Source organism: Chiloscyllium punctatum, chromosome 29, assembly GCF_047496795.1.
Source record: "Chiloscyllium punctatum isolate Juve2018m chromosome 29, sChiPun1.3, whole genome shotgun sequence".
Taxonomy (NCBI): domain Eukaryota; kingdom Metazoa; phylum Chordata; class Chondrichthyes; order Orectolobiformes; family Hemiscylliidae; genus Chiloscyllium; species Chiloscyllium punctatum.
The window spans coordinates 61911859-61928198 of NC_092767.1; the positions used below are offsets into that span (position 1 = coordinate 61911859).

Consider the following 16340-nt stretch of genomic DNA (forward strand, 5'->3'; position numbering starts at 1 on the left):
ATTCAATCCCAATGAATAAAGTTTAATGTTAGATGTTTTTGACTAAGAAAAAAGGAGGGAGAAATTTAAATTCATCAAAATTATGAGTGAAAAATTAGCACAAAAACTTGAAGATTGGCAGATTGCCTGGACTAGATGGCCAGCATCTGACGGTCTTGTAACAAGTGGCTGCAGAAATAGTGGATACATCACTTGCAAACTTCCAAAAGTCCCAGCAGATATAAAAATTACAAACCTAACATGTTTTCAAGAAAGTAGGAAGACAGAAAGCAGAAAACCAACTGCAGGCCAGTTAGCCTATCAATTAGCACAGAAAAATGATACAATCCATTATTAAGATATTCACAGTCCGACATTTAGAAAATCATAAAACAATCTAGCAGAATCAACATGGCTTTCTGAAAAGGAAACTGTTCTTGACATGTTTGAAGCAATAAGCAAGATGGACAAAGGGAACCTGTAAATGTGATAAACTTGAATTTCCAAAAGGTATTTTAGTAAAGTGCCTCATCCAAGGGTACTATACAGGAGGTTGCATGGATTGAGGATTGATTGATTAACAGGAAACATAGCGTAGGCATACCTGGGTTATTTTTGAGTAGACAATTTGTAACTAATGAAGTGCAAACAGATAAGTCCTAGGCCTCAACAAGCTACAGAGGAACCTCAATTATCCGAAGGACACAGGCGGGGAATATTTCCTTTGGTTAATCGAATTCCGGATAATCAAATGCCAGATAACATAGTTTAGCCCAAGTATCGGGACCTTGCGATATTCCTGGATAATCCGATATTTAGATAATCAAATCTGGATAATCAAGCTTCCTCTTGGATGAAGAGACCCAATTTATGGTAACTAAATTTTCCAAAAAAGATAGGTGGAAAAGTAGGCTGTCAAGGGCACATAAGAAATAGTAGCAAGGACAAAGATTGGTTAAATGAATGAACAAAAGAATTGGCAGGGCATATGTGGAAAAATGTAAATTTGTTCACTTCAGGGACAATAAAAAAACAGTATACCGAACAACATCGGTTATCTGACCATAAATTATCCAAATTTCGGATTATCTGAACAAGATTTCAAGGTCCTAGTGTGGGTTCCTTTGTTTACGATCAGTTCAGTTATTCAAACAATCAGTTACCCAAACAAAATACTCCCCGCCATCCATTCGGATAATCGAGGTTGATCTATACTATTTGAATGGAGAGGATGCAGATCTAAGTGTGGGGTGCTGGAAACGCACAGAGGCTCAGGACGCATCCAAGGAGCAGGAGAATCAACGTTTTGGGCAACAGCCTTGCATCAGGAATGATGAAGGGCTCTTGCCTGAAATGTCAATTCTCATGCTCCTCGGATGCTGCCTCAGCTGCTGTGCTTTCCCAGCACCCCACTCTCAACTCTGATCTCAAGCATCTGCAGTCCTCGCTTTCTCCTAGGCTGCATAGCTAAACATTTTCAAGAGATCTGGGTGTTCTGGTATGAGCCACAAAAATGGGCACAGCAAGTGGAGGGCAAATAAAATGTTGTCATTTACTGCAGGAGAATTGAGCACAAAAATAAAGAAGTATTGTTACGACTGTACACAGCCTTAAGGAAAACACATATACAGTGTTGTGTATTTAAGAAACAATAGAACTGCATCAGAAACAATTCAGAAAATAATTAATTCAAAAATTCCTGGGGATGAAGAGGTTATCTTCTGAGGAAAGGTTGAATAGTTTGTGCCCATATCCATTGAAAGTTAGAAGAATATGAGATGATGTTATTGTCCAATAACCTTTGGATTTTTTATTTCAATGATTCTGAAAAAAAATGTTACCCTTGTGGGGCTGTCTGGAATGATGAGACAAAGATTCAGGGCTCCAATTTAAAATGAAGATGTGGATAAATTCTATTCTTACAGAATTTGTGAAATTCTCTTCCCCAGGGAGTAATGGAGGCTGGCTCATTGAATGTGTTCAAGGTTGAGTTAGATAAATTTTTGATTGACAATGTAGTCAAGTGTTCTGAAGGGGGCAGATGGGAAATTGCAGTTAAGAACACAATCAGATCAGCAATAATTTTATCAAATGGGGATTGAATGCTCCACTCTTGCTGCTAATTCTTTTTGACTAACATATTTGAATACAGTAGATACAAATTCTTCAGATTCGCAACAAATTTTCAAATATTGTAGGTAAGAATTACGCACCATTTAAGGATAACTGTAAAACATCTGCTTACTTATTTCTTTATGGCTACACTCAGATAATTAATAATATCTAAGCAGAATATAAAAGTAATGTGCACCTTCCTCATTTTCTTTCTCCCGTTGGCTGTTCTCTGCTTTCCTCTTCGCCTTCTCCTCTTCCTCTTGTTGCTTTTGTTGGATGCGGAGAAAAAGTGCTCGCTGGGCCGCAGGAAGAAAGTCAGGAATATTTACATTGCCCTTCTGACTGGATGAATCACCTTCAGTCTCTTCACCTTCCATTTCCTCAATATGTTGAAGCAGAACTGGCTGGCCATCTCCTTCGTCCATCTCTTCATAAGCACCTGGCAGAGGTATGAACAGGAAGAGTGAACAAAGAGAGGTAAAGTTAAAAATCACACAATGCCATGTCATAGTACAAAAGGTTTATTTGTAAGTACTAGCTTTCAAAGTGCTGCTCCTTCATCAGGTAGCTGTGGAGCAGGATCACAAGACACAGAATTTATAGCAAAAGATCTCAGTGTCATGCAACTGAAATTACATATTGAACAAATCTGGATTGCTCTTAAGTCTTTCATCTTTTAGAATGGGTTGCAGGTTTCGGTTCATTTATATGTAAATCCCAGAACGTCTTTCCAGTCACATTCTCGAGATTGCTTATGGTTTTATAAAAAAACTCAAGATTGGGATACAAACAGACTCTAACCTCACACTTTTAATGCAATGTCTGAGCTGAGATGTTACCTTTTTTTTATAAAACCATAAGCAATCTCAAGAATGTGACTGGAAAGACGTTCTGGGATTTACATGTTTAATGAAGCGAAACCTGCAACCCATTCTAAAAGATGAAAGACTTAACAGCAATCTAGGTTGTTCAATATATCATTTTAATTGCATGACACTGAGATCTTTTGTTATAAATTCTGTGTCTTGTGATCCTACTCCACAGCTACCTGATGAAGGAGCAGCACTTTGAAAGCTAGTACTTCCAAATAAACTTGTTGGACTATGATCTGGTGTTGTGTGATTTTTAACTTTGTCCACCCCAGTCTAACACTGGCACCTCCACATCAAAGAGAGATAAGGAAGATTTATGTTGAATTTGAGTGATTATTCTCACACACCTATCAACTTTTTCTTGTTGCAACAAGAAAGTTATTTTTCTGTGTATTTGTTTTATACAGTTCAAGAGTAATTGTTTGGAATTGACACCCTGCTCATAGGAGTTAAAAGGGACAATTGTTCCGTATTGTTTATAATGATGTAGAAATCATTTGGCAATTATTCCAATCTAATACTTGTAAACGTACAGACTCCTCCATTTCCTATTCACCAGCAAATTAGTTTCTGCAAAAGAAGATGGAAATGCACTTTGGCTCTAGACCTTTTTCAAACAATGAAACAATGGCAAAAAGAGGTTAGATGGTAATTCAACATGAATGAGACTGGAGAATGGAATACAAAATCCCAATGCTCTCTGCCAGTATGCAAATACGCTGCCTTAGCTGAAATATCAGTTGGCTGAAAAAAAGAGGGAATCACCAAATATTATATATCTGTACAACTGGACAGACATAAAGAATGACAGACATAATTTCAGTACTGTCAATCACTTCCTTTCATTCTGGAGGCCATTAACCCCATCAAGTCCACGCCAGATCCCATTAATCCCATTTCCCAGTTCAGCCCCCATGAAATACTGGATTAGTGGTGCTGGAAGAGCACAGGAATGATGAAGGGCTTTTGCCCGAAACGTCGATTTTGCTGCTTGTTGGATGCTGCCTGAACTGCTGTGCTCTTCCAGCACCACTAATCCAGTATTTGGTTTCCAGCATCTGCAGTTATTGTTTTTACCTAGCCCCCATGAAATGTTCATCCAATTCCCTTTTGAAATTATTGTAGATATTAAATTCCAGATATGATCACTTGCTGCATAAAATGCACTCTCTCACCATCCCCCTGAATCTCTTGCCTAAAATTTTTAATCTGTGTCCCCTAGTCCTCAATTTAAGAGATTTTCCTCATCCAACTTAACTAAGCCTATCATAATTGTATACACCTGATGAAGGGATTTTGCCCAAAACATCAACTCTCCTGCTCCTCGGATGCTGCCTGACCTGCTGTGCTTTTCCAGCACCGCACTCGACTCTGATCTCTAGCATCTCCAGTCCTCACTTTCACCATGCAACTAATAGGCCCTATTGCTGGAACCATTCTGGAAATATCCTCTGCATTTTCTCAAGGGCTTCCATGTCTTTCTTAAAGAGTAGTGCACATAAATGGATACACTACTGTAGTTAAGGCAGAACCAGCATTTTATGTGGGTTCAGCATAGCATCCCTGATTTTATGCTCAATGCATCCAACTAAGAGGTATAGGATTCCATTTGCTTTGCTGACCATGTAGGGAGAAAGTGAGGACTGCAGAATCTAGAGATCAGGGTCGAAAAGTGTGGCATTGGAAAAGCACAGCAGGTCAGGCATAATTTGAGGAGTAGGAGACATTCCTGATGAAGGGCTTGCCTGAAACGTTGACTCTCGCATGTTCCTCGGATGCCACCTGACCTGTTGTATTTTTCCAGCGCCACACCTTGGCAGGAAACTATTAGTGAAAATTCTGAAGGAGAGAATGAATATCCACTTGGAAAAGTATGGGTAAATTAGGGATCATCAGGGTTAATCCTCCAAATTTTCAGGTAAATGCAATCTTCTGTTGCAACTCTTTTTTTCAATACTAAAACAGATAATTCATCAATGGCCTGGACTGGAAAAAACAAGGTTCATACCCCGTGTCCTACCTTCTACTCCATCTTGACCAAGGTCCATCTGCATTCCCTGTTGTTGATAGTAGTTATCATAGAAATTGGGATCAGAAGAGGGAGGAGGCATCATTCCTGGATCTCCTTGCATGAACGATGCTACGGGAGGGCCTGGTCCTACTGGTGGTCCTGGATTCATTCCAGGGCCTAAAGACATCTCCTCTGGGCCAGGGCCTGGCATAGGTCCAGAAATTGGGCTAGACATGGGACCTGGTCCCATACCTGGAGCAGGACCTGGACCCATGGGAGGTCCTGATGGCCCAGGAGGTCCTGGAGGCCCTGGGAATCCAGGGGGCGGTGGTGGGAACCGTGGCCTATGTGGAAAAAGAGCATAAATAAATTTCATTCTAAAACTTATGCTTAGCTTGCAACTGCCATTGTTTTACAACATTATCCTTTGAGGAGAGCTGCATTCTTTTAGCATTAAACCAAACATTATAGCAACTCCGAATTCTGAAAAAGAGCCAGTCACTGAACTTAAAATGTTAACTCTGCTTTCTCTCTGCAGATGTTGCTAGGTCTGCTGTGGTTGTCCATTTGTTTTTGTTTACTGTAGCAACTCTGCCTTAACTTCAAGTCCTGACTGTATTCTAACTATGTCTGAGCAGCTCCACATAGAGGTGAAAGGACTGAAATGGCAGGTATAAAGAAATAAAAATTCTAACAGCATCAAATACTTCCAACGAACCTTTCCACCTGTGATATCAGAAACATCCACCTGAAGGCTGGCTTGGGTGAAGCAAGTCCTTTGATTCATTTGCTTTTATCCTCAGCAAATATCAACTTTGTTGTTAACGATCACTAAACAAGGAACTGGCTATTCTGACTGCCTACTATTCCCCTCTGCTGAGACATGACAATCTTCAGGATAATAGCACCATCAGTTCTCTCTCTCGAATGACACAGTAGCCTGTGATCATCTGGGACTATGGTAGCTTTCATATACTATAAATACTCAAGTAATGGTGGATCTCATCCATGATTAAGTTTGCATATCTTGCTGTAGTATGTGAATCCCCCTGAACCTTAAGTTCACGGGAGGAAACAACAGGTTAGCAGTGGACCAAAATGTGGTAAAGTCACATTGTAAAGTTCTATACAAAATGTTATACTGTAAACATTAGTTTTAGGTATGAACAGACACAATGGTAAATTTTTAGTCAAAAACAAGATGTCAACTTTTACATGAGAAACTGAGAGTCCGTACCGATGATTTTCACAGAGCTGTTTTGTGACTTCATCTTCCAACTGCAGCCACTTGCAAGGCCTTCCCCTGTTGTATATGTATTCTGTCAAAGTTGAGATTCCTCTTGTATGCAATGTTCTCGAATACTTTGAATTCTCTAGCTTTTTAAACATGTCCCATTTATATAGCTGATGAACAATTATTGCCTGCTTTGTAAACTCAATGACCAAGTTTAAATACGTTTGTGCATCTGGGAGATAGTGAGGACTGCAGATGCTTGAGAAGTCAGAGTCGATAAAGTGTGGTACTGGAAAAGGCACAGGTCAGGCAGCATCTGAGGAGCAAGATAGTTGACAGTTCAGGGTTAACCCTTCATCAACCCTTCATCCTGATGAAAGGTGAAGCCCAAAATGTTGACTCGTTCGCTCCTGACCTGCGACCTGATCTGTGCCTTTTCCAGTGCCATTCTTTATCAATTCACACTTTTGCATCTACCATTCCTTATTGATACCATGTTCCTATTAGAAGGTGGGATTGGCAGGAACAAAGTGAGTACGAGTGAAGTAGTAGCCTTGGCATCATGTTTTCACATGTGCGGACATAAGAAACTGAACTGCCACATTTGACACTGTGACATACTATGAATCTACTAACTAGATATGCACCACGACACATTTGACATTAATGGTGAGTAGACAACAAGTAAATAGAGCTAAATGTTGTGGGTCAACCTGTACATGAAAGATTAATGTTTTTTTTGGCTAAGTCAGGGCCCATTTTTAGACATCAATCATTACTCAAGTATGTATGGTATGTGAAAACTGCTGCAATCCCAAAGGAGCACAGCCTGCTGTCTCATTTGAAAGAGACAACTGGTGGCAGGTTTAACCTGAGTGTCATCATGCCACAGGCAAAGGGAGAGGCTTAGAAGGCTAGACCTTCCTGGTGACCTCAGCTGGTAAAGGAATTGAACCCGCACTGTTGGTGTCATTCTGCACTGGAGACCAGCCATTTATGAAAGTTTAATAGATTGGTGTCAAAATTTAAGAATATGGCAAGAAATATTTACCTCATTCCCATTTTATGTGCCAGGTGTGGAGTGGGTTGAACAACAATTTCAAAGAGCGAGGGGATCTTCTTTTGGCCCGGAAGACATGGTGGTCCGGGGGGTGGAGGGCCTGGAGGCGGAGGACCTATTGGTGGGGGACCAGGTGGTGGGGGACCAGGTGGGGGAGGTGGTCCCATCATGGGAGGCCGAGGGACATTGGGCATATTCGAAGGTGGTGGCATTGGAGGCCGAGGTGGTGTGGGTAACAATCCAACTCCAGGTGGCGGCTTCGGTAAGGGAGTGATTCCTTGTTTTTTTAGCTCTTCCACTTCCTTCTCATCCTCTGCCCCAGCTTCTGCCTCACTGGCTAGCATCTGATTGAAAAGATGAAAAATTAATAATTTAATGACCAATTCACAAAACCATAAAATGATACACCAGAGGGGTGCATGATCCTTTGGTAGAACTAATGAGTTCATCTGATGTCCTGCTCTTTCTTCATAGCCCTAGAATTTTCCTTCTGTCAGGGTCAATTTCCTTTTGAAAGTTCCACCTCACTTTCAGGCAATGCATTTCAAATCATAACAAATTACTGTGTAAAACAAAAATTCATGTTGCTCTGGTTCTTTTTGCCAATCATTTTCAATTAATGTCCTCTGATTACTGACCCCCTCTGCCACTGGAAACAGCTTCTATTTATTTGTTCTAACAAAACAATTTATGATTTTGAACACTTTTATTAACGTACCTCAATCTTTTCTGCTTGAAGGAGGACAACACTTGATTTCCAGATTCTCTACAGAACTGTAAGTCTTTCAATCATAGTCTATTCTAGTAATTTTTTTTCTGTACATTAAGCAAAGTCCCCTTAATAAAGTGCGATGGCCAGAAATAAACAATATCACATTTGAGACCGAATGAATGCTCTGAAAATGTTTAGTATAACTTTGCTGCTCTTGTCCTCTTTAATTATAGCCTTCCTTATTTGTTTTATACCTTTAAAGATTGTATACCTACAGCTCAGGTCTCTCTGTTTTTGACCTGCTTTAAAGTTGTACCATTTGGTTAATTTTGCCTTTCCTCATTCATCCTACCAGAATGCAGTGCTTTATATTTCTCCACATTAAATTTTACAAATCTATGTCCTCTTGTAATTTATTACAATCCTCCTATTGTTCACTAAATTTCCGAGTCTCACTGCAAACTTTGGGCCAGAGGTTCTGCAATTTCACACCCTTACTTTCTTTTAGCTTCCTGAGGTGTATTCCATCTGGAGATTTTTCAAATTGCAGACTACTACATTACTAAATGCATTTTTTGTACAAATCCATTCATGGCATGTGGGCCACATTTGCTGGTCTATCCCTAACAGCCCTTGAACAGAGAGGCATGTTGGGCCATTTCAGATGGCAGTTAACAGTTAGCTGCACCATTGCAGGTCTGAAGTCAAATGCAGGCTAGACCAGATAAGGACCACAGACTTCCTTCCCAACATGGCATTAGGTATATAAAGGACATTTTGGATGCAAGTTTGCTCGCTGAACTGGAAGGTTCATTTTCAGATGTTTCTTCACCATAATAGGTAACATCATCAATGAGCCTCTAGTGACCCACTTCCCGTTATTAAAGGACAAGTTTATTTAGACCATTAGTTTCCAGGGTGGAATTTCAGTCCATGTTCCCTCTGAATAATTATTCCAGTGGCATTACAACTACACTACCACAATTCTCTTGACATCCTCTTGAATTTTATGATATCCAATTTACCTTCTACCATCTTCAAGCAGCTAGTTTTGCTGATCCAAACACCTGGAAATTACTCATTTCATACCTTAGCCACCCACCTGCTTTCATAAGATCATTTTTCTGATCTATAAACAGCTCTATCCTTCTTTGACTACCATTTTACTATTTAACTGTTTGTGAGACTTGTAAAACCAACACTGTTCAATAATCCCAGCAGCACAGCCAACACCTTGCTAACAAATGGAAAGAACTAACTTTCCTTACACACTGTGGAATACAATCGTTTAACCTATGGATATAAATGTATGTAGATTTGTAAAATTCTCTTTTATTGCACTGCTGGTAATGTAGGTCAACTCCAGTGAATTCAATAAGGCTACACAGGTGGACTAGAGGACAGGAGAGCCACCTCAAGAGACAAATTTTCCAGAAAAACCAGAAAAAGTTTTTTTTTTTTGCCCTGCTCTGCTGGCATGAAATTAAACATTCAAACTGTGGATATGCAATCAAAGTGATAACACAAGTATAAGAAACTACAATATCATTAACTGGAATAGCTTTAATGCAACCTCTTTCGAAGACAAGCAATTTCCGTGTGAAGGTAATAATTTTGGCTGCCAATTATATGACATCTGTGTTCACTGAAATAAATAATTCAAATCTATCTGTTTCAGTGCTACCAAAAGAACTGAAAGAAAAATGTACTGCAGTAATTCATGCTGTCAATGAAGATTTGACATTTTCCTATTCAATTCATGGCCTTTAATGTGAGCTGATTTAGGCAGTCATAATGATCTCACAAATCAGCCATAATTCCTTCTATTCAAATCACCCAGTGACCACCTGCTGAAAACTACTCATATATAGATATTTGAGAGAACATGGCCGCATTCAAATATACTTTCTCCAATCCAAAAATAAAATAATCTGTAGATAAGGTCCAGAATCACAACTGAATTGACTAGAGCAATGTACTAAAGAGCAATGTATCAACTCGAGGCAACAACATCTTGTTGATAGTCACTGCTAACAGAAAGGGAGAAAACTGGGTGAAAGAAAATCTGTAATTTGCTTTACCTTGTCCAGAAGCTCCCTGGTTTCTTCAGTTAAATGTCGATGGGAAAATTTGCACTCATCACCCTGGTAACAATTTCCAGTTGTATGATAGAACTTACAAGGGAATTCATGTGAGGCATATTAAGGATAATGACTTTCTTGATTTTTATAACTACAGAAACTCAACCAAAATTTTATCAATTACTTTGATATTTTTCAAACGGATCAATAAATGTATGAGTCAACAACCTCTCAATTTTATCCCTTTAAGAAAAAATTGATGCTGTTAATTCTACAACTATCATAACCTGTACCAGATTAGATCTTGTCTCTTTTCTAAACTGTGAAGGTTAGGGTTAGTTTTATTCATATACTCATTCGCCGACAGTAAACCTTAAGGTTTACATTTGCAGAGGAGCACAAATTCAGCAGAAAAAAATCTGCTTAAGTTTATGGAGTATATAGAAAGTTCTAGGATCTGCAAAAACTTTCAAATTTTATCTGATAGCTCAGAGCAGATAATATTTTGTATGATTCTATACCTGAGCTCCGGGAGAATGTGAGGACTGCAGATCAGAGTTGAGAGTGCAATGCTGGAAAAGCACAGCAGGTCAAGCCGTATCAGAGGAGTAGGAGAATTGCGCTTTGGGCATAAGCCCTTCATTGTGAATGAGGCCTTTAGCCGGGGGGGCTGAAAGATAAATGGGACGGGGGTGGGGTTGGGGAGAGGGAGCTTGGAAAGCATTGATGGATGAAGGTAAGGGAGAAGGTGATAGGTCAGAGGGGGCAGAGATGGACAAGTCCTGAGGGTGGTGCTGAGTTGCATTCAGTGTGGCCTCCTCTACATCGTGGACACAGGACGCCTTCTTGGGGATCGTTTCAGAAAACATCTCTGGGACACCTGCACCCACCAACCCCACTGCCCCGTGGCAGAACACTTCAACTCCATCAGGGACATGCAGGTCCTGGGCCTCATCCACTGCCAAACCGTTACCACCCAACGCCTGGAGGAGGAATGCCTCATATTCCACCTTGGGACCCTGCAACCACATGGGATAAATGTGGATTTCCAACAGCTTCCTCATTTCCTCTCCCCCACATTATCCCAGTTCTAAGCCTCCAATTCGGCACCACCCTCCGAACCCGTCCATCACTGACCCCCTGACCTATCACCTTCTCCCTCACCTTCATCCACCTATCGCTTTCCCAGCTACCTCCCCTAACCCCACCCCTCTCCCATTTATCTCTCAGCCCTCCAGCCCAAAAGCCTAATTTCTGATGAAGGGCTTATGCCACGAATGCTGCCTGACCTGTTGTGCTTTTCCAGCACCACACTCTTAAACTGACCTTTATCCAATAACTACCCAGAGGTGATCTCACACCTCACCACTCTGGAATCAGGTTAGAAGTCGCACAACATCAGGTTATATCAACAGGTTTATCTGAAATCACAAGCTTTTGGAGCGCTGCTCCTTCACCAGGTGAAATGAAAACAAGCACACAAGGCACAAAACTTATAAACAGGAAGATCAAAAGATCATACAAATGACCTGAGTGGAATGTCAACAGGCTGAATAATAAGTCTCTGCAGGTGATCAAAAGTGTCAGTAGGTGACAGTAAAGTGTCAACAGCTGAATCGCAAGACAATGGATGACCTATAATCCAATTGATTGATGCAGAGAGATGAATTTTAAAAATTCAAAATAAGGTGGTGCTGGAGAAAACCAAATGACTGGAATAACATGACAGGTATAAGAGTCACATGCCGAGGGTCTAACCAAAGTAACAAGTAATCCAAAACTGTATAAACTAATTAGAGAGATCAAAAGAAGTTATCAAGGTGATGGCGTCAAAACAGAACACGAAGGAAGATTTAACAGATACAGAACAGTATGATGGGATTACATGCAGCAAGACATGAACCCAATAAGAGGCCGTCTTCATAGGTATGGAACTTGGTTATCAGTTTTTGCTCGGTAATTCTGCATTACTGTATATCTCGAAGGCCATCTTGGATGAAGCTTACCCAAACATCGGAGGCTGAATGTCCTTGACCGCTGAAGTGTTCCCCAACTTGGGGGGGGGGGAGCATTCCTGTCTGGCAATTGTTGCATAATGTCCATTCATCCATTGTTGTAACATCTGCATGGTGGGTGATGTTCACACGTGTTATGGTAGCATCCATGTTGATGATGTGGCATGTTTTGCACAGGTTGCCACGGCAGAGTAGCATGGTAATGTGGTCGATGTTGTCCTGAAGCCTGGGTAGATTACTGGGAACAATAGTCTCTTTAGGGTTTGGCAGTTGTTTTAAGGCAAGAAGTGGAGGCATAGGGATGTTCTTTAACATGTTTACGGTGGAAGAAAGAGAAGTGCAGCATCCGGGGGTTATCTGCAGCAGAGTGAGGTACTGAGGTGTACCAGCACCACCACACTCTGGAATCAGATCAAGGCCACTGGATGTTATGCTATATCTTTGCATTAGTGGCACTGAGTTGAACAGTCAAGACCCAGGGTGCAGAGCACCAAGGTTAGAAATAGCAGAAGAGAAGTAAATTGAGTAATACTGACTAGCTAACACCAAGCCTAAAAGTTTTAAAAGACCTCCGGAAGGAGGCAATTTGTTCAATAGTTAGAAGACTCTTGGAAGAAAGCAGATAGGAGTCCACAGAAAAAGATGCTTATCCTAAAAAATGGGGGACATTATTAGTTTCTTTCTATATACACCTGAACTTGTTTACCGAAATAGATGTCTCATCACACAAATTGCAGCCAGCCTAACGATATACCATGTTTTTAGAAGAGGTAATGTATTATGCAATGGAGGTCAAATTATGGTGATAATAAATCCTTATTTGCACGTAGTTTCATTACATATCATAATGGAGGCAAACCGCTGTCCATACAACATCATTATTTCTTATTCTTCTGCATTCAGGCTTATCTGGTTATTTGACAGGAGGAAGCTTGCAGATTGGCTGTTCTGAGAGGGTGGCATAGGACGTGGTTCAACAGGTGAAAAACACTGTCAGAAGTTATCTAAGAATACAAAGAGATCTTGAAAGATTGGGTCCACCGACTAAAGAGTTGCAGATGGAGTTCAATTTGGATAATGAAAAGTATTGCATTTTGGTAAAACAAACAAAGACAAGACTTGTACAATTAAAGGTTAAAAATCACACAACACCAGCTTACAGTGCAAGCACCTGATGAAGGAGCAGCAGTCCGAAAGCTAGTGTTTTCAAATAAACCCGTTGGATTACAACCTGGTGTTGTGTGATTTTTGATCTTGTCCAACCCTATCCAACACTGGCACCTTTGCATTATGTATACAATTAAAGATAGGGCGTTGTGCAGTGTTGTAGATAGAGGGACCTAAGGTTCATGTACATAATTCTTTGAAGTTTGCATCATATATACATAGGGTGGTTAAGAAGGTGCTTAGCAGGATTGGCTTCATTGCTCAGACTTTTCAGTATAGGAACTGGGATGTTACTTTGAGGTTGTGTGGGATATTGGTGAGGCCTCTTCTGGAATACTGCGCCCAGTTCTGGTCTTCCTGTTATAGAAAGGATACCTTTAAGCTGGAGAGAGTTCAGACGAGAGTTACCAGGATGTTGCTGGTAATGGAGGATTTGAGTTATAAGGAAAGGCTGGATAGGCTCAGAGTTTTTTCACTGAAGGGTAGAAGGTTGAGTAGTGGTCTTAGAGAGGTTTATAAAATAACAAGGGGTATAGATAATAGGAATGACAGGTTTCTGGTTCCTAGGGTGAGGGATTTCAAGTCTAAGGGGCCCTATTTTGTGGTTCGTGCATGTGATGACCTTCCAGATTAAGAGGTAGATGCAGGTTCAGTTATAACGTTTAAAAGACAGTTAGATACGTACATGAATAAGAAATGTTTGAAGGGATATGGGCCAAGTGCAGGCAGGTGGGACTAGTTTAGTTTGGAATTACGGTCAGCATGGAATGCTTGCTCCAAAGGATCCATTTCTATACTGTGTGATTCTATGAATTTAAACTGGGGAAATCTTGGGCTAACACAATCATTCAAGCTGGCTCACAGAATATCAGCCATAGCAGCATGATAGGGATTGGACATTATGGTCAGTTTTGAACTTTTCAAAGTTAGGAATTGGTGAAAAACAGACTGGCATGCAAGCTGAGAAAAGATGACTGCTGCTTCCATATAATTATTTAAAAAGTGGCACTATTTAGCAAAAAGCAGATTCTGGAGTTAGCCAAACAATTACAGGCCAGTCAAACAAACCTTGGAGGGTTGTTAGAACAAGCGAGAAAGAATCACAAATTTAATCCAATCGAAATAAGCATAACTAAGGTGAGTGTCTGAAGAATGACTGAAAGCTAATGTAAAATTTTTTCCGGGATTGAAGAGCAACACTTGAAGGAAATATATGAAGTACATTTAAGACTACATATAAAATAAAAATTTAGATTAAACCTTTTAGGTTAAGAAAAAGTGAACTCCCTCCCAAAATAATAATTTTCCTGTACTTTCTCTAATTCTCCATATTTATTTACATAGTTTATGCCATGTTTAAACCCAGTAATATTACAATTTTTTAGAAAATATTATTTTCCTGTAAAATTGTAGTCGTCCCTCTGCATTAACCAGCTTTTATAAAACTAAGGTGAAGACATGGCGCTAGTTTTCTGAAATTAAAACATGCATGCTCAAAGCTTCATTCCTGGAAAATGAACTTGGAATATGCTGGTAGCACAGTTGAGATTGTGCACTTCATCAACACTGTATTTGTAAAACAAGCTTATCAGCTGTGCCAGAAATCTGAAGCTCCGTGAAAGCACTTAATACTGCATTGAAACTACAGCCTTTACAGTGTCAAATCAAGATATAGTAGTCTTTTCCTAGGTCTTGCATCAACATGGCTTACACTCCTATTAACAGAACCTGGCTGAGTTGTACCATCAGTTTAGCACCACTACAAAATCAGAATACAGAAGGATATTGTGCATGTACAAACAATTTTCTGCTTTCGCACAGAATCCATTGTAGTAAAATCTGCAGAGCTCCCGCTTTCTTGGTGGGCCTAAATCATGGCTGAAATTGCACTGGTCTCCCTGTAAAAATGAGAAAAAGTATTATTTCTTCATCATTCTCATTTGAACATAACTGTGCAAAACAAAATATGGCAAATGTTTTTTTAAGATAAACACATTGGTAACTGAGGTCAGGTTTAAAAGTTACAAAATCTTGTCAAGTAACAAAGGGATTATTCAGTTGTATTCACTTTAAAGTCTTGAGTCATGCAGACAGTGTATAGTTGCAAATAAATCCCATTAAAAGACAAAATGGAGTAGGGCTTTGCACAACATGCAAAGTGATGAAAAAATAAAAAGCCATACAAAATGCTGCTCAGTCATTATTGTTGAGCATGAACAATTTCAATCACCAGTGACAACCTGGGGCCAGTGTGGTGTCTGGGACATAGTCATATTCATCAAATCGTACCTTACAGACAATGGTGAGGCCGTTGCTCAACCAGCCAAGGGACAACTCTCTCAACTTTAGCACAAATGTCCAACATGCTAGCAAGAAGGGCTTGCAGGATTGAGGGGTCTGGGTTTATCGTTGTCATTTCCAGTGCCTAGGTGGTCAGTCCAATTTCATTCCTTTTAGACACCGTAGCAATTTGATACAACTGAGTAGTTTGCTAGGCCATTTCAGAGTGTATTTAAGAATCAACCACATTCCTGTGGTTTTAAAGTCAAATGTAGGCCTGATGAAGTAAAGAAGCAGATTTTCCTCCCCAAAACAACATTAGTGAACCAGTTTCTCCAAAGCTTTCTCTTTTGTTGCCAATCTGTTCTAATGATGACAGCTTCCACACGGGGACCTCAGAAATGTATTTTCCCTCAGCCAAAGACTTGCCGCTACCATGGTAAACAGGGCAACAAGCAGTGCCCGATCAATTTTCTGCACATGTGCCCTCACCCTTTCACTTGCTTTCCTTAACGATGACTAGGTCTCCGTGATTCTCACTTTCCATTCTACCAGCCTCTTCATCATATTTGTCGCAGCGGGAGTGGTGAGAGCATGGACCAGGGGGCTGCTGGTAAGGTAAATTTCCCTTTGAAACACTTACCTCATGAATAGGCAGAGCGAAGACTCAACAGGAGTGGATGCAGACACAGGGATTGCTGAGCACGTGAATCGACATATTCAGGCTGTGGCTAAACCTGAGACACTAGACATGCCTCCCACCCTTCCTATTCCTCTAACCAAAAAAAAGACTGTGTGGAGGATTGGTAAGTAA

The 16340-nt window shown here is 40.3% G+C and overlaps 1 protein-coding gene across 2 annotated transcripts in view; it reads right to left on the reverse strand.

Moving 5' to 3' along the window:
• zc3h4 (zinc finger CCCH-type containing 4) overlaps positions 1-16340 on the reverse strand; it is a 77287-nt gene that overhangs the window by 7776 nt on the left and 53171 nt on the right. For both annotated transcript variants that reach the window (XM_072549218.1, XM_072549217.1), the window contains 5 exons: positions 15031-15144; positions 10065-10172; positions 7263-7615; positions 4987-5321; positions 2291-2533 (listed from right to left, as the gene is read on the reverse strand). In XM_072549218.1, coding sequence (XP_072405319.1) covers positions 2291-2533; positions 4987-5321; positions 7263-7615; positions 10065-10172; positions 15031-15144 — 1153 coding nt within the window. The remainder of the gene's footprint in view (positions 1-2290; positions 2534-4986; positions 5322-7262; positions 7616-10064; positions 10173-15030; positions 15145-16340) is intronic.